This window comes from Phycodurus eques, chromosome 14 (genome assembly GCF_024500275.1).
Source record: "Phycodurus eques isolate BA_2022a chromosome 14, UOR_Pequ_1.1, whole genome shotgun sequence".
Taxonomy (NCBI): Eukaryota; Metazoa; Chordata; class Actinopteri; order Syngnathiformes; family Syngnathidae; genus Phycodurus; species Phycodurus eques.
Genome location: NC_084538.1, coordinates 24,083,817 through 24,104,925, shown reverse-complemented (window position 1 = coordinate 24,104,925; position 21,109 = coordinate 24,083,817). Strand labels below are relative to the sequence as shown.

General features: G+C 42.9%; 1 protein-coding gene across 1 annotated transcript in view; it reads left to right on the top strand.

Moving 5' to 3' along the window:
• The window catches only part of setd3 (SET domain containing 3, actin histidine methyltransferase), a 122,339-nt gene that overhangs the window by 63,888 nt on the left and 37,342 nt on the right, over positions 1 to 21,109 (top strand). Inside the window, 2 exon segments of the mRNA XM_061695742.1 lie at positions 3,469 to 3,527; positions 13,031 to 13,145. Coding sequence (XP_061551726.1) covers positions 3,469 to 3,527; positions 13,031 to 13,145 — 174 coding nt within the window.

Sequence of the window (21,109 nt, the reverse complement as noted above, 5' to 3'; positions counted from 1 at the left end):
CTTTATAAACTGGAGACTTGAGATTTTCGGGGAGGGGCTCATAGCGAATCTGACCATGAAAACAGCTGTTAAGACACAAAGGCTTGTTCAATAAACCTGATTCAGCCCAACTGCCTGTGTCTCATAGTATTCTTAGCTTCCACTCGACGTGAATGCTTTCTCAGACTTGGAAATTCACCTCACTGTCTAGCCACACTCTCCCCTACCACTACCTTACAGTTGGTAACTTCCTTCAGATTACATCGTCTGCGTGCTTCTACCTGCGCTCTTGTAGGTCACCCGATGTTCATGCCGCTTCTGGAAAAAGCTCTTCACTATAACCATTTCCGGCGGCACGGTGGACGACTGGTTAGAGCGTCAGCCTCACAGTTCTGAGGACCGGGGTTCAATCCCCGGCACCGCCTGTGTGGAGTTTGCATGTTCTCCCCGTGCCTGCATGGGTTTTCTCCGGGCACTCCGGTTTCCTCCCACATCCCAAAAAAACATGCATGGTAGGTTAATTGAAAACTCTAAATTGCCCGTAGGTGTGGATGTGAGTGTGAATGATTGTTTGTTTGTATGTGCCCTGCGAGTGGCTGGCAACCAGTTCAGGGTGTACCCCGCCTCCTGCCCAATGATAGCTGGGATAGGCTCCAGCATGCCCGCGACCCTAGTGAGGACAAGCGGCTCAGAAAATGGATGGATGGATATAACCATTTCCATCGTTTTTGCAAAGTCTACCACCATCTCTCCCTTCAAGTTCCTTTCCTAGATGCCGTACTTACCCATTACTTCTTCATCATCCCTGTTTCTTTCACCAATGTGTCCATTACAATCTGCACCAATTACTACTCTCTCTCTGTCTGGGATGCTCTGAACTACTTCGTCTAGGTCCTTCCAGAATTTCTCTTTCACCTCTAGGTCACATCCTACTTGTGGGGCATAGCTGCTAATCACATTACACATAACACCCTCAATTTCAAGTTTCAGCCTCATCACTCAATCTGATACTCTTTTCACCTCTAAGACATTCTTAGCCAACTCTTCCTTTAAAATAACTCTTCCTCCATTTCTCTTCCCATGTACACCATGGTAAAATAATTTAAACCCTGGCCCTAAACTTCTCGGCTTACTGCCTTTCCACCTGGTCTCCTACACACACAATATATCAACCTTTCTCCTAATCATCACGTCGACCCACAGTAGCTGAATTTCCACCGGTGCCGGGGGTGGATGTTGTTAACCCGGGCCACGACCGATCCGGTATGGAATTCTTGAGATGAACGCTCATATTTGTTTGGCAAAGTTTTAAGCCAGATGCCCTTCCTGATACAACCATCTGCATTTATCCGGGCTTCGGACCGCCCTACAGTTTGCACTGGCTTGTGCCCCCCATCGGGCTGCATTTAGCAAAGCAAAGCAAATTTATTTATATAGCGCATTTCATACACAACATAACGCAATGTGCTTTACATGATAAAAAGTATTTAAAAATAAAGAAAGAAAACAGCTTATAAACATTTCAAACAAAGGGGGGAAAATACAAAATAAAAGTTAAATTAAAACAGCATACAGTGCAAGAAATATTTAAAAGTGGAAATACTCTAAAACACATGAGAGAAGAGAAGTTTTTAATCTGGACTGAAAAACATTCACACTTCGGGCTGACGTCACTTCTGTTGACAACTTATTCCATTCGTGTGCAGCATAATAGCTAAATGCTGCTTCACCATGTTTGCTTTGGACTCAGTGCTCCACTATTTGACCTGGGTCTATCGATCTCAGAGCCCTACTGTGTTTATATACCATTAGCATTTCATTCATGTATTCAGGACCTAAACCATTTAGTGATTTATAGACCAGTAGAAAAACTTTAAAATCTATTCTAAAGCAGACTGGGAGCCAGTGTAAAGACTTTAGAATTGGAGTAATATGCTCTGGTCAAAACCCGAGGTGCAGCATTCTGAATGAGCTGCAGCTGTTAATGCTCTTTTTGGGGAGTCCAGTCAAAAGAGCATTACAATAGTCAAATCTACTTGAGATAAAAGCATGGATGAGCTTCTCCTGGCCTGCTTGACACATTCAAGCCTTCGCTCTGGATATGTTCTTCAGATGTTCGAAGGCAGTTTTAGTAATTGATTTGATATGACTGTTGGAAGGGGGGGGGGGGGGGGGGGGGGGGCGGTTGTGAGCTTGTCAAACACAGCAAACAGAGTGCGAGTATTGTTGAAGTTCTTACTGATGATTTCAGAAAAGTTTTGCTGACTAGCCCTGACTAACTCTTGGTTAAAATTACAATTACAAAGACTTTTGTCTGTTGAGGTCATCTGGAGTTTAGTTTTTCTCCACTTACGTTATGCTTTCCTACACTTTGATTTCGAGGTCTTTACCATCATAGTGCTCCTCCACAGTGTTCTAGGTCGCCTCAAGATTGTCTTAGTTTTAATAGGAGCGACACCTTATTGTGGTGGAGGGGGGGGTGTCCCAATGATCCTCGGAGCTAAGTTGTCTGGGGCTTCATGCCCCTGGTAGGGTAAACAGGTCCTAGGTGAGGGACCAGAAAAAGCACGGCTCCAAAACCCCTATGACTAACAAAATTAATGGATTTACGCTTCCCTTGCCAGCACGTGCATGGGAGTTCTCCCAACCAGTCTACATGTGTTTTGTGGACTTGGAGAAGGCGTTCGACTGTGTCCCTCGGGGAGTCCTGTGGGGGGTGCTTCGGGAGTATGGGGTACCGAACCCCATGATATGGGCTGGTCGGTCACTGTATGACCGGTGTCAGAGTTTGGTCTGCATTGCCGGCAATAAGTCGGACTTGTTTCCGGTGAGAGTTGGACTCCACCTAGGCTTCCCTTTGTCACATATTATGTTCATATGTTTTATGGACAGAATTTTTCGGTGCAGCCGAGGCGTAGAGGGGGTCCAGTTTGTTGGCCTCCGTATTGCAACCTTTGCTTTTTGCAGATGATGATGTTCTGTTGGCTTCGTCAGGCCGTGATCTCCAACTCTCACTGGAACGGTTTGCAGCTGAGTGTGAAACGGCTGGGATGACAAACAGATACAAGCGGCCGAAAAGAGTGCAACCACTTGGTTTTAGTTATTACTGCCAAAGGTGGTACAATGTGTATTTCATGTGTTTTATGAAATTGCATTGTCCCCTTTCAAATAAACTGATTAATAATAATAATAATAATAAGTTATTCAGTTCAATGAGCAATTACGTTTTTTACATAAGGCCAGAGAGTTACCCCGCCTTAAATAATAACTTATTATTATTATTTTGATTTGTCTGAGATTTTCATGTTTTGATTATCTGAAACATTTAAGTCTGATAAATATGCAGCTTGTACCTGACCATACATTATGTGTGTATATGTGTGTACGGTATATGTTTACATATATTTACATACAATATATATATATATATATATTTTTTTTTTTACTTACTCTTTTTTTCCTTTGACCATCTTTTCCCACCATTTGCAGACTCATCCTGCTGCCGGTGTTCTACCCTTGAAGGACAGCTTCACATTTGATGACTATAGGTCAGTGTGTAAGCGGTAAAGAAAGATGCTCATACGTGTATGTTTTTTGTGTTGTTGATGCTTGGTCATGAATTTAGCTCAAATTGATTTAAAGCAATTTAAAGCGATTGGCTGGCGACCAGTTCAAGGTGTACCCTGCCTGTCGCCCGGAGATAGCTGGGATAGGGTCCAGCACGCCCGCGACCCTCGTGAGGATAAGCCAGGAAGATGAATGAATAAAGCACGCCTGTGTGTTGGAAATTCCTCTTTTGTAGAATAATGAAGGCAACAATCTTTTTTTTTTTTTTTAATACAACAAGCAATTATTATTATTATTTTTAATACAACAAGCTTTTTACATGATATAAACAAAAAGAGACTGAGAGAGAAAGAAGAGGCAGAGGAGAGAGAGAGAGAGTGGGAGATGGCCGGCTGTCCTCATGCTATTTGCAAGCCCCCACAATCTCTCTGAATCCACAACTGGAAAAAACTGATTACTGCATAAGGAAGGTCCTTCAGTCAGTCAGTAAATTTCCATAATCGAGACTTTCCTACCCAGCCAGCTGTTGTAGCCCGCATGAGAATGCCCTTGGATAAGACAATGGCTTGCTGCTTTTAGCAGGGCTAGACATCTCAGAGAAGTTACACCAGTTATTTAAAAATAAAACATTATAAAGGAAATACATAAAACCTTAAACATTTTAATATCAGTAATCAACTGTATTTGCACTAATTCATGATAATACAGGTATGTTATCTTGCAACCTCTTTTTTCAAAGCTTCAAGTGATACATGAAAAAATAGGAAGAATCCATGAGGACTTTATGGTGCCCAGAAACATTTGGGGGAAGGGGTTAAAACAGGTTGGTTGAATTAACGTGGTGTTTTCACACAGGCGGCACGGTTACCGACTGTTGAGCACATCTGCCTCACAGTTCTGAGGACCAGGATTCAAATCCTGGCCCCGCCTGTGTGGATTTTTGCCAGGTACTCTGGTTTCCTCCCATATCCCAAAAACATATGTGGGAGGTTGATTGAAGACTCTAAATTGCCCAAAGGTGTGAATGTGAGGGGGAATGGTTGTTTGTTTATATGTGCTCTGCGATTGGCTGGCAACCAGTTCAGGGTGTACGAAGATAGCTGGGATAGGCTCCAGCACACCCACGACCGTAGTGAGGATCAGTGATACAGAAAATGGATGGATGGATGTCTTCACACAACGCAAGGATACCCATTGACTTTTCAGGAGTTCACAGATTAGCCTTGCTTAACAGTGTTTGCTGATGAAAAGCGGCACACACTTAATTACTTTCTGAAGTTGTTGGCAAGGCGGGAGGGGGTTAGGTGTGTTTGTGTTTGGAAATGTGTCCATATGCCATATTACTACTTTTCCTTTCGGCTTACCCCGTTAGGGGTCACCAAAGCGTGTCATCCTTTTCCATGTACGCCTATCTCCTGGATTCTCCTCTCTCACGCCAACTGCCCTCATGTGTTCCCTTACAACATCGACAGTATCAACCCTCTCTTTCGTCTTCCTTCAGATACATTGGCTACGGAAAGTATTCAGACACCCTTAAATTTCTCACTCTTTGTTATATTGCAGCCATTTGCTAAAATTAGTCAAGTTATTTCTTTTCCCTCATTAATGTACACACAGCACCCCATATTGACAGAAAAAAAGTAATTGTTGAAATTTTTGCAGATTTATTAAAAAAGAAAAACTATTCAGACCCTTTGCTCAGTATTTAATAGAAGCACCCTTTTGACCTAATACAGCCATAAGTCTTTTTGGGAATTATGCAACAGGTTTTTCACACCTGGATTTGGGGGTCCTCTGCCATTCCTCCATTTCTGTCAGGTTGGATGGTGAGTGTTGGTCGACAGCCATTTTCAGGTCTCTCCAGAGATGCTCGATAGGGTTTAAGTCAGGGCACTGGCTATGCCATTCATGAACAGTCACAGATTTGTCTTGAAGCCACTCCTTCATTATTTTAGCTGTGTGCTTAGGCTCATTGTCTTGTTGGAAGGTGAACCTTCGGCCCAGTCTGAGGTCCTGAGCCCTCTGGAGAAGGTTTTCGTCCAGGATATCCCTGTACATGGCCGCATTCATATTTCCTTCGATTACAACCAGTATCAGTTAACAACTGCAGATCAGAGTCTCTTAGGCTAACCTCTGGAGTCCCTCAGGGATCAATATTAGGCCCCCTTTTATTTAGTCTTTATATCAACGATTTGCCCACTGTTTGCTCTGAAGCAGAGTGCGTAATGTATGCAGACGACACAGTTTTCTTTGTTCATGGTCGCTCCAAAGATACTGTTGGTGCTAAACTCACTAATACAATGGCCTGTGTCACAACTTGGTTGCAGGAGTGCTGTCTACAGCTAAACGTTTAAAGCTAAATGTATTTCACTAAAAACAAATAGAGTATCACCTGACTCCGACATACTTATTAATGGAGGAAAAATGCAAATTCTCAGCCAATACAAATATCTTGGGTTAATAATAGATTCACAGCTTTCCTTTAAAGCCCATATTCACAAATTGTGTAAAAATATCAAATTAAACCTCGCAAATGTTCATGTAATTCGAAATGAAATGTCAACTGAAGCTGCAAAAACTTACTTGCACTCAATGATTCTTAGTCACTTTAACTATTGCATAACCAGTTGGTCCCAGGCTGGTCAGAATGCAAAAAAAAAACCATTGGAAGTTTTGTACAAACAAGTAATTAAAGTGATGGCTAAAAAAACAATGCACTATCATCACTGTGCAATCTTAAAAAAAATTGTCTTTTAAACTGGGACAGTCTTCACATATTTGCAGATTTAAATTTGATTTATACAGTACTGCATGATTTGTCCCCAGCTCCTCTGGCTGAGTTCATTAGCCAAAGAAACAGCTCTGAGCGTGTCACTCGAGGCTCTGTCAGAGGTGACTGTCTCATTCCTCTGCGCTGGAGCACTTTCAGTAAGTCAGCCTGGTCAGTGAGGAGCGCTGGTGAGTGGAACTCAGTACCTGAGGAGGTTAAACTGCTTACAACATACAAGGCCTTCACAAAAAAACTGGAAATGTAGCTAGTTAACACCTATAGCTGCCAACACTAAAAGACAAGTATGTTATGTTGTTTTTTTGTTATGATAAAAAAAAATAATGGTTTTATTCTCTCTTGATAGTATAGTTTGATTATGTATCCTGTATTATATTGTCTTGTAGATGTATTCTACTGCTTTTTTACATCATGGCCAGGGGACTACAGATGAAAACTAGCCTTCTGGCTAATTCTGGCTTTTTTAAACATGTGTACTTCATGTGTTTTATGAAATTGCATTGTCCCCTTTCAAAAATAAACTGAACTGAACTGAACCAGTCGTCCTGTCCCTGCAGCTGAATAACACCCCCACAGCATGATGTTGCCACCACCATGCTTCACTTTTGGGACTGTCTTGAGAAATGCCTGGTTATCTCCACACATACCGTTTCGAATTAAGGCCAAAAAGTTCTATCTTGGTCTCGTCAGACCAGATATTATTTCTCACCATCTTGTTGGAGTCCTTCAGGTGTTTTTTTTGCAAACTCCATTCGAGCTTTCATGTGTCTTGCACTGTGGAGAGGTTTCCGTCTGGGCACTTTGCCATAAAGCCCCGACTGGTGGAGGGCTGCAGGTATGATTGACTTTCTGGAACTTTCTCCCAACTGCATCTCTGGAGCTCAGCCACAGTGATCTTTGGGTTCTTCTTTACCTTTCTCACCAAGGGTCTTCACCCCCGATTGCTATGATCGTCCCAATCGTCTTCCATTTAAGGATTATGGAGGCCACTGTGCTCTTAGAAACCTTAACAGCAGCAGAATATTTCCTCCCAATCACACCCTTCCAGGTCTCACTGTCATTGCCTCCATGAGCGTTGACGTCCCCCAGCAGAACGATGGAGTCCCCAGCGGGAACGTTCTTCAGCACCTCCTCCATGGACTCCAGAAAGGGTGGGTACTCTGAACTGCTTTTTGGTGCATAGGCACAAACAACAGTCAGGACCCATCCCCTCACCCGAAGGCAGAGGGAGGCTACCCTCTCATCCACCGGGCTGAACCCCAACATACAGGCGCCGAGCCGGGGGGCAATAATTATACCCACACCTGCTCGGGCACCTCTCACCGTGGACAACTGGGAGAGAGTCCAAACCCCTCTCAAGAGCACTGGTACCAGAGCCCAAGCTGTGTGTGGAGGCGAGCCCGACTGTATCTAGTTGGAACTTCTCGACCTCACACACTAGCTCGGGCTCCTTCTCTGCCAGAGAGGTGACATTCCACGACCCTAGAGCCCGTTTCTGTAGCCAGGGATCGGATTGCCAAGGTCCCCACCTTCGGCCACCGCCCAGCTCACACTGCACTCGACCCCTATGGTCCCTCCCACAGTTGGTGAGCCCATGGGAAGGGGGACCCACGTTACCCTTTCGGGCTGTGCCCGGCCTGGCCCCATGGGTGCAGGCAAGGCCACCATGCGCTCACCTTTGAGCCCCACCTCCGGACCTGGGTCCAGAGGGGGGCCCCGGTGACCCGCGTCCTGGCAAGGAAACCTCTTTCCATTTATTTTGTTCGTCATAGGGTTTTTTGGAACCGTGCTTTGTCTGGTCCATCACCGAGGACCTGTTTGCCATGGGTGACCCTGCCAGGGGAATAAAGCCCCAGACAACTTCGCTCCTAGGATCATTGGGACACGCAAACCCATCCACCACGATAACGTGACTGCTCAAGGGGGGGTGATTTTGTGTTTTGCCAATTATTTTGCTTGCTTTATTGATGATACAGGAAAGCTTTGTTTTGTCTTTGACTGAGGTGAAGGTGAACAGGATGTTTAATTGTATAATTTAGATTAGATTAATTAACCTTTATTAGTCTTACAATGGGGAAACCTGCATTGGTTCAGCAGCAATTGTGGCTACAGTAAATATAAAAAAGAAATAGCAAGCAAGGAGAACAATGAAAATGTACTCATTGTATATGCTCAAGCAAATTAACATAATAGGCCGATACATGAAACTGAACAGAGAGAAGAGAGGTGCTTCTTAAATGACCTAGTCTGGTGTTTGAGCTGTTAGCCACAACTCCGTAAACAGCAGCAGGCTTGTTTTCTGGAAGTCCCTCTCATGTTCATGCGCAACTCCCTCTTCACTTTTATGAGGGAAAAGTTCTAACATTCCCCATGATAACAGATGGAAGTACAACCCCAATTCCAATGAAGTTGGGACGTTGTGTTAAACATAAATAAAAACAGAATACAATGATTTGCAAATCATCTTCAACCTATATTTAATTGAATACACTACAAAGACATTTAATGTTCAAACTGATCAACTTTATTGTTTTTAGCAAATAATCATGAACTTCGAATTTTATGGCTGCAACACGTTCCAAAAAAGCTGGGACAGGGCAAAAAGACTGAGAAAGTTGAGGAACTTCAGTTGTACAGCCGGGTTCACAACCCTGGTCGTGCATGCTTCTTCTCCTGTCCTTGTCCTGTTCTATCTTGTCCTGTCATTCCCTCACAGGGTGTAGCACTACAGCCCCATGCAACACTCATATTTAACGTTTCATTGTTGTAGATAATGTAATGATTTACTTCACTCATCCTGTTTACAATTAGTACTTTCTCTTGTCTTTGTTTCGTTCTGCCTTCAAGAAACTTTGTTCTGTTCGACTGATCAAGTCTGATTCTCAATAAACCTCAAATATAATATCACAGCGGAAGCTTAAGAACTCCGCTGTGACACAATAAAACTGTTTCGGCATAAAAGGGATACAGATTTTCCATTCTGCTTGACCTAACAGCCGAACAGGACAAAAAAAAAAGACTGAGAAAGTTGAGGAATGCTCATCAAACACCTGTTTGGAACATCCCACAGGTGAACAGGCTAATTGGGAACAGGTGGGTGCCATTATTGGGTAGAAAAGGAGCTTCCCTGAATTGCCCAGTCATTCACGAGCAAAGATGGGACGAGGTTCACCTCTTTGTGAACAAGTGCGTGAGAAAATAGTCGAACAGTTTAAGGACAATGTTCCACAACATACAATTGCAAGGAATTTAGGGATTTCATCATCTACGGTCCATGATATCATCAAAAGGTTCAGAGAATCTGGAGAAATCACTGCATGTAAGCGGCAAGGCCGAAAACCAACATTGAATGCCTATGACCTTCGATCCCTCAGGCGGCACTGCATCAAAAACCGACCTCAAACTGTGAAGGATATCACCACATGGGCTCAGGAACTCTTCAGAAAACCAATGTCGGTAAATACAGTTTGGCGCTACATCCGTAAGTGCAACTTTAAACTGTACTATGCAAAGCAAAAGCCATTTATCAACAACACCCAGAAACACCGCCGGCTTCTCTGGGCCCGAGCTCATCTAAGATGGACTGATGCAAAGTGGAAAAGTGTTCTGTGGTCCGACGAGTCCACATTTCAAATTGTTTTTGGATTTCGTTTTCGTCGTGTCCTCCGGGCCAAAGAGGAAAAGAACCATTCGGACTGTTATGGATGCAAAGTTCAAAAGCCAGCATCTGTGATGGTATGGTGATGTGTTAGTGCCAATGGCATGGGTAACTTACACATCTGTGAAGGCACCATTAATGCTGAAAGGTACATACAGGTTTTGGAGAAAGATATGCTGCCATCCAAGCAACGTCTTTTTCATGGACGCCCCTGCTTATTTCAGCAAGACAACGCCAAACCACATTCTGCACGTGTTAGAACAGCGTGGCTTCGTTGTAAAAGATTGCGGGTACTCGACTGGCCTGCCTTCAGTCCAGACCTGCCTCCCATTGAAAATGTGTGGAGCATTATGAAGCGTAAAATACGACAACGGAGACCCTGGACTGTTGAACAGCTGAAGCTGTACATCGAACAAGAATGGGAACAAATTCCACCTCCAAAGCTTCAACAATTAGTGACCTCAGTTCCCAAACGTTTATTGAATGTTGTTAAAAGAAAAGGTGATGTAACACAGTGGTAAACATGACCCTGTCCCAGCTTTTTTGGAACGTGCTGGAGCCATAAAATTCTAATTTTTATGATTATTTGCTAAAAACAAAGTTTATCAGTTTGAACATTAAATATCTTGACTTTGTAGAGTATTCAATTAAATATAGGTTGAACATGATTTGCAAATTATTGTATTCTGTTTTTATTTGTTTAACACAACGTCCCAACTTCATTGGAATTGGGGTTGTATGTTTGTTAAGTGAGTACATTTTATAGACATTAATAGACAACTGTGAAAATGTCCTGTTCATCAAAGCTCCTGAGTTTCCTCAGCAGGAACAGGCGTTGCTGTGTCTTCTTGTACACTGAGTCTGTGTGCTGAGAGAAGGACATGCATCAATAGCTGTGCCCAGGTATCGCAAGGCCTCTCTACCTGTTCAACTGTGCCCATTCAGCCTCAGAGTTTTAAAGAGAGGTTGGGTGAAAATGTTCGCATCACCCGACAACACAGCTCACATTGGTCTTTGAGATGTGAAGCTCCAAAGAGCTCTCTTTTATTCACAGCATCAGGATGTTGATGCTGTGGGCAGCCAGAGAAATGTGGGCTACCAGGGTCATATTGTCTGCATTATATAAAAAAGGGGAAATGTTCCTGTTGTTGTTTTTCTTTTTGTGAAAATGGGAAATAAAATTGGTGCGAAAAACATAACCCCATATTATTGGATGAAGAACCATTTACCTGTACTGAAACTGTACTTGGTCGAGACTACGAGACTATCCACCCCCAGAGCAGTGAGTTGATTACTCACCACCCTCACAATAGGCTTGGAGAACATGGATGTGAATGCCCTGGGTCACAAGTCCACATTCTTGCCGTTATATTTTTCGGCACCCGTGTAAGCTTGGACGCCTTCCACCTTCCTGGGAGGCAGCTGGAGTCAAGTAGATACTGGAATAGCTGAGTGAGACATCACCCATAGAACTGAACATTACCTTAGCATCTTGTCCGTGAGCCTTTCTGAGCCAAACACTTTGTGAATGTTGACGCAGCCCAGTATATATGTAACCTTTATCTACTGTGATTGATGGACAGTTACTGCTGGTAAGGGTCCTGTCTTTCTGAGGGCACTTAGGTCAAGCTGCTCTGCCAAGGTGGTGGGGTCAGAGCATTGTTTAAAGGGCTCTGACCATCATCATGTTAAATCCCTGCCATGTCTCCCTTGCATTGCCTCTGGTTTTTTTATTTATTATTTTTTTATTATTATTATTGCTTTCCCCTCCACGTTGTTTTTATAGTGGAGTTTGGCCACCCTGGTCAAGTCAAGTTTATTTGGACAGCCCTTAATCAAAAAAGAGTATCAAAGGGCTTCACTGGCCCACAGTTTACAAAGATCGGCGCCATCCACTGACCGAAACCTCACAGCCAGGCAAGGGAAAACTCCAAACCCTATTTGGTGAAAAAAAAGAAACCTTGAGGGGGACCACAGATGGAGAGATCCCCCTTCCAGGATGACCAGGCTTCAATGGATGCCGAGTGGGCGACATTTATCACATAATATGGTGCTGTGAAATGTTAGCTAAAAGTCAGTCAGTGCAGAATCCATCCGGCAACAACCTCATATTCGATTATCGCCACCTAGTCCCCTCTCCAAACGGGAGTGGAGGGGTGAGGCGAGAGGAGAAGCGGCAGTAAAACAGGCCAACGCATACTTGAATTGATTGCCAAAGTGTAAAAATGAGTCCTAAGTCTAGATTTAAACATTTCTACTGAGGTAGCCCTCTAATTTCTGCGGGTAGGACATTCCAGAGTACTGCAGCCCAAATAGAAAATGCTCTAGAACCTACAGACTTCTTTTTAGCTGTCGGAGTCACCAAAAGACCAGCATGTTGCCAACGCAGGTTTCGGAACGGAACATATTCTACCACGTAATGTTTTATGAGTAGTAAAAAAATAGTTAAGCAACTGAAGTTGTACATCAAGCATGAATGGGGAAAAAAATCAACCTACAACGCTTCACCACTTGGTGTCCTCAGTTCCCAAATGACGATTGAGTGTTGTTAAAAGAAAAGGTGATGTAACACGGTGGTAAACATTCCCCTGTCCCATCTTTTATGGAACGTGGTGCGGGCATCAAATTCTAAGATAATCATTATTTGCTAAAAACAGTAAAGTTTATCAGTTTGAACATTAAATATCTTGTCTTTGTAGTTTATTCAATTAAATATAGGTTTAGGTTTGCAACAAAGCAAAGTTCATCAGTTTGAATAATCGTGTTTTTGCAGCGTATTCAATTTAATATAGGTTGGGATTTACAAATCATTGTATTCTGTTTGTATATCGTTTTAACGTTTTACACAACATCCCAAAATCATTGGAATTGGGGTTTGTACTTTAGTTCATAGTCTGTGAACAGTTGATTGTTGGAGGGCTTGCATGATATGCTTACTGTTTAAGGTCAATGTCCAAGCTAAAAAAAATAAATAATAATAATTATCATTTTTAATAGTCACAATTCCTTTCAGTGGAATGATTTTGATTGTTCTACAGGTGGGCTGTGTCTTCAGTCATGACCCGTCAGAACCAAATCCCTACTGAGGATGGCAGCAGAATCACACAGGCCCTCATTCCTCTTTGGGACATGTGTAACCACACAAATGGACTGGTAGGGACACGATTTCCATCTCACTAAACATATGATTAATAGATAGATGTACTTCATTACTACAGACCAATATAGACGCAACCATCAAAATCAAAAGAGAAAATAAAGATAAAAGCAGCATTTAAGGGGGACTCCGGCTTAAATTGTGATCTAAGCAGGAAGAAAAAAATGACAGATTTAAGGTGTTGCCTATTAGCAAGTAACAATTGATAAAAGTATGGATATAGTCAAATTATGCCACACACCATACTAGTGCAAAGAGAACATATCACAGTGACAGTAATATATAATGATATGTTAATTAAGGCAGCACGGTGACCGACTGATTAGAGCGTCAAACTCACAGTTCTGAGGACCGGGGTTCAATCCCCGGCCTCGCTTGTGTGGAGTTTGCATGTTCTCCCCGCGCCTGGGTGGGTGTTCTCCGGCCACTCTGGTTTCCTCTCACATCCCAAAAACATGCATTTATTGGAGACTCTAAATTGCCCGTAGGTGTGAATGTGAGTGCAAATGGTTGTTTGTTTGTATGTGCCCTGCGATTGGCTGGCAACCATTTCAGGGTGTACCCCGCCTCCTGCCCGATGATAGCTGGGATTGGCTCCAGCACGCCCGCGACCCTAATGAGGAGAAGTGGCTCAGAAAATGGATGGATGGATGTTAATTAATTATGATACACCCAGTATGTATTTTTCATGCAAAAACTGTTAATGATTTTCTGTATGCATGATAGTGCACATTGAAGTCAGTTTGAACACTGTGTACAGTTTAGGAGCCATGAATATACCTGTAAACGGGTGCACATACCAAATTTTGTCTGGTTCTCAAATGAGCACCAGAGGTTGTTGTTTGGTGGTCATTTTTTTTTTCCCGACCCACAGACCTTTTTGGATGAATTTACAGACTTGGAATGCCCGGGCAAAGTATGGCCCATGGGCCACATCAGTACTTGAGTTCAATCTGGACCAATCGTCTAATGCGTAGATAATGTTAGCTGACTAGAGCCCACTCATTATTTGGTCAACTGGCCGGCCACTTGATTAGGGACAGTGAACAAGACGGCAGCTGGCCGGCCTTGTCGTCACCGTACCTTTGCACACTAAATATTCTGAGCTCGTATCCTGTATTTAAAAGAGGGTTTTGCACTTTTTCAGTGGAAGGCGAATAAATATAAGGCTTGCTACGCAAGTATGGAAATGTATGGAATTTTGATTCCATAAATTTCCAGGTCTGGAAAAGTAAGTAGTATAAAATGGAAATTGTTTGGAAACATATTTGTTTCCAAGACTGTTACAACAGCTTTATTTTCTAAAGCTAAAATCAAATCAAATCAAAAATAAAAAAATTGCATATTCTCCCCTAACACAATGGTCTAGACTATTGTGGTCCAAATACAGCTGTGTAACCTTCCCTTCCTCCACACTTGTCCGACCTGCTCCACATTGCTACTCCAACTCGCACACTCAGATCCTCCTCCTCCGTCCACTCGACTGTCAAACCTACCCGTCTCAGCGCCATGGGGTCTGCTCCCCACTTGTGGAACTCAAACTAAAAACTCAACCTGTTCAAAACCGCCCACACACTGTAGCTCCCATGCCCTGTATGTTCATTTTTGCAGGTGTTTTATCTTCTCAAATTCTGTTCTTATCGTTGCATTGTTATGTTGTTTACAAATAAAATGTAGTATTATCATAACCAATGTCGAGAATGCGCCACATTTGGAATGCCACGTGACCAAACAGAAAACAGGTATGCTGTGCTAACGACCATGAATAGAAGACATTTTAAAGTTTGTGCAGAAGCTCCGATCTGGTCTCCCGCTATAGGGCCTTCAACTTTTTACTCGTGCCGGAAAGAAGTGCTCTCAACTTTATTCATGGCTATAGGCACGACCCTGACTGCTCAAAAGGCTATCCACAAAGTGCCTTTTCGTCGCCTTATCACAGATCTGTGGCAGGCTGCATTTAGCTCTCCCCAAGAAAGATGTAATTAGTCCCACATATGGTAAATGCAGTTTAGCAAATGGCGTATCCACGAGTTGTCTCCTCCCGGTGGGACGTGCCCGGAACACCTCACCAGGGAGGCGTCCAGGAGGCATCCTAATCAGATGCCCCAGCCATCTCATCTGGCTCCTCTCAATGCAGAGGAGCAGCGGCTCTACGTTGAGCTCCTCCCGGCTGACCGGGCTTCTCACCCTATCTCTAAGGGAGAGCCCGGACGCCCTGCGGAGGAAACTCATTTCGGCCGCTTGTATCCGGGATCTTGTTCTTTCGGTCACGACCGACAGCTAGTGACTATAGGTGAGGGTTGGAACGTAGATCGACCGGTGAATTGAGAGCTTCGCCTTTCGGCTTAGCTCCTTCTTTACCACAACGGACCGATACAAAGTTTGCATCACTGCAGACGCTGCACCGATCCGCCTGTCGATTTCCCGGTCCATTCTTCCGTCACTCGTCAACAAGACCCCAAGATACTTGAACTCCTCCACTTGGGGCAGGATCTCATCCCGACCTGGAGAGGGCGGGCCACCCTTTTCCGACTGAGGACCATGGTCTCAGATTTGGAGGTGCTGATTCTCATCCCAGCCAACAGAACCACATCATCTGCAAAAAACAGAGATTCAATACTAAGGCCACCAAACCGGACCCCCTCTACACCTCGGCTGCGTCTAGAAATTCTGTCCATAAAAGTTATGAACAGAATCGGTGACAAAGGGCAGCCTTGGCAGAGTCCAACCCTCACGAAAACAAGTCCGACTTACTGCCGGCAATGTGGACCAAACTCTGACACTGGTCGTAGAGGGACCGAACAGCAATCAATCAGGGGGTTCGGTACCCCATACTCCCAAAGCACCCCCCATAGGACTCCACTAGGGACACGGTCGAACGCCTTCTCCAAGTCCACAAAACACACGTAGACTGGTTGGGCGAACTCCGATGCACCCTCGAGGACCCTGCCGAGGGTGTAGACCTGGTCCACTGCTCCACGGCCAGGACAAAAACCACACTCACAACGTCCCGAGTTGAGGTCAGCGGCGCCCCATCCCCACTATACACAGTGTTGATGGTGCACTGCTTCCCCCTCCTTTTTTGTCCTGTTCAGCTGTTAGGTCAAGCAGAATGGAAGATATGTATCCCGTTTTTAAGCTTCCGCTGTGGTTTCTTAGTATTATAATTGAAGTTTATTGAGAATCAGAGTCGATCAGTCGAATAGAACAAAGTTTCGAGAGGGGAGAGAGAAACAAAGACAAAGCACTAATTGTAAACAGAATGAGAGAAGTAAGTCATTACATTTTCGACAACAATGGAACATTACATATGAGTTTGTCAAGGGGCTGTAGTCCTACACCCTGTGAGGAAAACACAGGACAAGATAGAACAGGACAAGGACAGGAGAAGAAGCATGCAGGCCGTGAACCCGGCTGTACAACTGAAGTGTGGTGGGATTAACTGTAAATTCTAAAAGTCTACAGGACAAGACTATAAGTGAGGGGATACACAAGCGATTTGCATATTCATGAGTTATTTGTCGCAATAAGTGCGTGGCCACACACCCAGTGAAAGAGTCCCAGGGGACTACAGACACATGCAAGTGAATTGACACGGTTTTACATGCACAAAGACTGACAGAAGTGTCCTGTAATTGCTGTGCCCGCAGCCAATCAATCGAGGGGCGGGATCGGGCCTAGGGGTCCACCCGAGAGCAGCCCGGTGGACGGGACATGTCCCACACCGAGGGACCCAGGGTTGTCCGCCAGCCCCACTGAGGCGCCCCGACAACTGGCCACCCAGTGGGGACCGCAGGGACCCAATGCCACCCCACCAGCAGCCAGAGCGGGGTATTCAGGCGGGGCCAGCTGGCACCGCTGCAGCACCCACGGAACATGGGCGAGTCACCATCACACCACCAATACTCCCCAGGAGGTCGCCCCAGTGGTTCCCCCTCGCCCCCGAGATCAGGAAAGAGTGAAAAAAGTCCCGCCCACACAGACGCCGGAACAGCAAACACGGGGACAAGATAAGATCCCCACTCCATGCATGTCTTCTCACCATGCAAACCGATCTAAAATGTGTGAAAATAAAAAAGAACAAGACAAACAAATAAATAAATAGAATAATAATAAAACAACCTCGACAACAAAGAATACAGAATTCAGTTTTTTACGTTCACACTTATGAAAATAGTCTTGCTATTGTCAAATGGAACCCTACCCAGGCTAAGGAATCAAGAGTCTAGATTTAGCATATTGAGGAAAGGTGACCAGCTATCTACGTATATGTGAAATTGATTTTTTCGTTCAGCTGATATTTTTTCTAACGCAATATATTCTATGAGGAGATTTAGCCACTGATTAATGTTAATAGCTTGTTTGTTTTTACAGTTTAATAGAATTGTTTTCTTAGCGGTAGCTAATGCGACAAGTAATGATTGTGAATATTTATTTGGGCGGTCTATTCTGCTTAATTCGCCAAGTGTGCACAATCTTGGGGAAAGTGGGATCCTGCAGTTCAACATATACAAGAGCTTTTGTATAACCGAAGACTAAAACCATTGAATTGGTGTACATTCCCATATAGCTTTGAAAATAGGTGTCTGGGGTATTTTTGGTGCATTTCACGCATATATTAGATGGAGAGAAGCCCATTTTATGCATAGTGTACTGAGTACGTTCTATGGAGGACTTTATATTGTATAAACTGTAGATTTGTGTTGTTGTTTTTTTTGTCATTCTAAATGCATTGTTACAAATCTGTATCCAGTAGCTACGGTCAGTAGACATGGAAAGGTCTTCTTCCCATTTGGTGATTGGTAAGTGCATTGATTTAATACATGAAATTAATTTATAAACTTTTGAGAGATTTATTTTACTGTGCTGGAGAAGCTTCACTATTTGCTTGACAAACTCCGGCAGTTCGAGGGTGGTCTGGAGTGTCGGTATTCTTTTTTTTTTTTATTGCTTATTTTAAGTTATTGTGTTGAAAACAATTTCCGCCTGTTATTTGGAATTCTTGGAACATTTCATCACATGTAATAAAAACATTATTGTTCAATGGTTGTTGTAGGTGGTTAATTCCATGTTGTTCCCATGTACTAAACTGAAGGGGGTATATTATTAATTTCAAAATCTGAATTATGACAGATTAGGGAGAGCATACTGGGAGCTAATTGACATCCTGTAGATTCTAATCTTTGCCACCAAGCCGTTAAGGTGGATGCGATTATTGGATTCTTGAAGCATTTATGGCGTTTAAGACTAGTCGAGATAAATGGGAGTTTTGGTAGTTTGATATTGTTGCAGTCTTGTTTGTTCCAATTCGAGCCCAGAATCACACTCCTCATTGTGGTGCAACCATTTGATGAGGTATTGTAATTGGTTAGCTAAATATTAGTGTTTAAAGTTGGGAGGCCTCCCTCCTGTTTACTTTTCTGAAGAGTGGATAGACTGATTCTATTGTTCTTATTTTTTAAATAAAGATTTATTACAGCAGAATCTAAAGTTTGAAACCAATTAAATGTGGGCTTAAATGGACTCATTGAAAATAAATAATTTATTTGAGGTAAGGTTTTTGTTTTTATTGTTGCTGTTCTTCCCAGTAATGATATAGACAAGTTTCATCCATCCATCCATTTTCTGAGCCGCTTCTCCTCACTAGGGTCGCGGGCGTGCTGGAGCTATCAGATGATTTTTTTCCAGAAGTGGTTTGTAATTTAGATTGGTTAGCGCTGTGAGTTTTGACGAAATATTGATACCTAAATACTTAATGTTTCCTATAGAAATAGGGTAATTGGGATTTGATCTGCAGGAGTCCATGACTTTGCTGTTATTGGGAGTATTGTTGATTTTGTCCAGTTAATAGAGTAGTCTAATATTTGTGAAAATGTTTGAATAAGATTGAAGACTGCCTGAAGAGAATACTTGGGTTCCTGTAAGTAAAGAATATCATCAGCATATAGATTGATTTTGTGTTCTGTCACGAGTGAGCAGATACCTTTTAATATTAGTATTCTGACGTACAGCGGCAGCAAGATGTTCGGTGAATATTGCAAATAGCATTGGTGAGAGTGGACATCCTTGTCTGGTTCCTCTTTGTAATGTAAATCTTTGTGAAGTAATCCTATTTGTGGTGACTGTCACTATCCAATGTATAAATGAATATCCAAAGCCAAATTTGCGAAGTACTGCAAACAGGAAAGCCCAGTTAACTTTATCAAAAGCTTTTTCTGCGTTTAGATTTTTACGCTGTGACATGCTTATTAAATTTAACAAACGTCTGACATTTATTTGTGGAACTTCTACCTTTAATGAAGCCTGTCTGGTTATAGTGGATTATCGACGGAAGTGCCTTTTCAAGTTTCGCTGCGAGGGCATTCGAGATAATCTTGATATATACATTAATCAGTGATAAGAGCCGATAATTATCCGGGAGAGTGGGGTCTTTACCTGACTTTAGTAATAACTTAATTGAAGCTGTGTTCATATGGCTACTGTCAGATTTCGCTTACCCGCAGGACTAATCGGGAGAAATGTCCTGAGCGACTCTCTGTTTAAAGGGTCGAGCTCCCCCCCTTTTCCCTTGCTGGCACCAACACAGTACGCGCGAGGGGACGAGGAGCTGTTAAGCCGGTGTCGAGATGAATTCGCCTAGGTGTGCTAACTGCCTTCAGTTTTTACGGAGCCAATCCGGTCTGCCCTCACTAATCGCCCCTTGATGAGTAACTGCACCGAGTGAAAGGGTAATTAAAACGAGTACTCCATTTTTACAGCAGCTTCATCCCTTAAAAATCGTTTGCACTTGTTAAAGACCTAGTAAATTTAACAGTCCTTGTTAGGACCGTACGGATTTGTTTTTGTATTAAGCCGAAGTGATATAGATGAGTTACTCTTTTAGGAATAGTAATACAATCCGGTGGTATTGGTATCATCGACGTTCAATCACTTATAAGAGGTTGAGGGTTAAAATTGAGACAAATTCTCATTATAAGAATGACAAAGATAGAATAGAATTAAAGCAAGGTATTTATTTAAGTGATTACATAAGGTTAAATTGATAATATGACAGTAGGGGTTTGTAATATACAATGAACAATAATAATAAAAATGAAAAGAAATAGAAGTAGTTTAAAAGTAATAAGTCATAAAACAAGTATTTACCTTTTGAGTGCGCTTTAAGGAGTGATCAAGTCCTACGGAGCCGTGATGCCAATTAATAATAAGATAATTTGGTACTTACGAATCCCTGGACAGCTGACTAGCTCGTTTTCCTGTCTACGCAAAGTCAATAGGGGTTCTATTGGTTACCTTATTATGATATTCTTTTAGTCTTGCCCAATTAAAGAGGAAGATTCAAAAATGAAGTCCTCCTGCCAGCCTGTCCCTGATCATTGCGATGGAAAAAGAACGTGTCTCCCTACCTCGAGAGAATAAGGAGCCCGTTTGTCAGTGTGAGGGGTTCTTATAACCTCGGTTCCTGCCTTGTTTTTCTATTATTCCTGACTTTGACCTGAGTGGAAAGCACCTATTTCTCTATTACTCATTAAGTGTCCTGACTTTGACCTTAGTAGAAAGCACCTATTACTTTATTACTCATTCAATGTCCTGACTTTGACCTCCTTTTTGCTCACCCAAAATAGGTTCACAGTAAATACAATCGACTACAAGCATATTTCATGTCTTGTAGGTTCTTCAATAAATTCATTCAATGACAAGCATATTTCATGTCTTGAACACAACCAATACACTTCATCACATCACGTTAATCTCTAAGCATTCTGCAATACATGTGTATATGTTATTTGTCAGTTAATTGTATATACATTCTTGTGAATACAATTCTCTCATGCATTTCAACAGGTCCGTGCTCACTTCGTAGAGCATTCATGTGCTTCGTTGCCTGAGAGAGACAACCTTACACAGGTTACAGTCTTTGCATAAAAGCTGTTCCAAAGCATTGCATAATCGTAATACA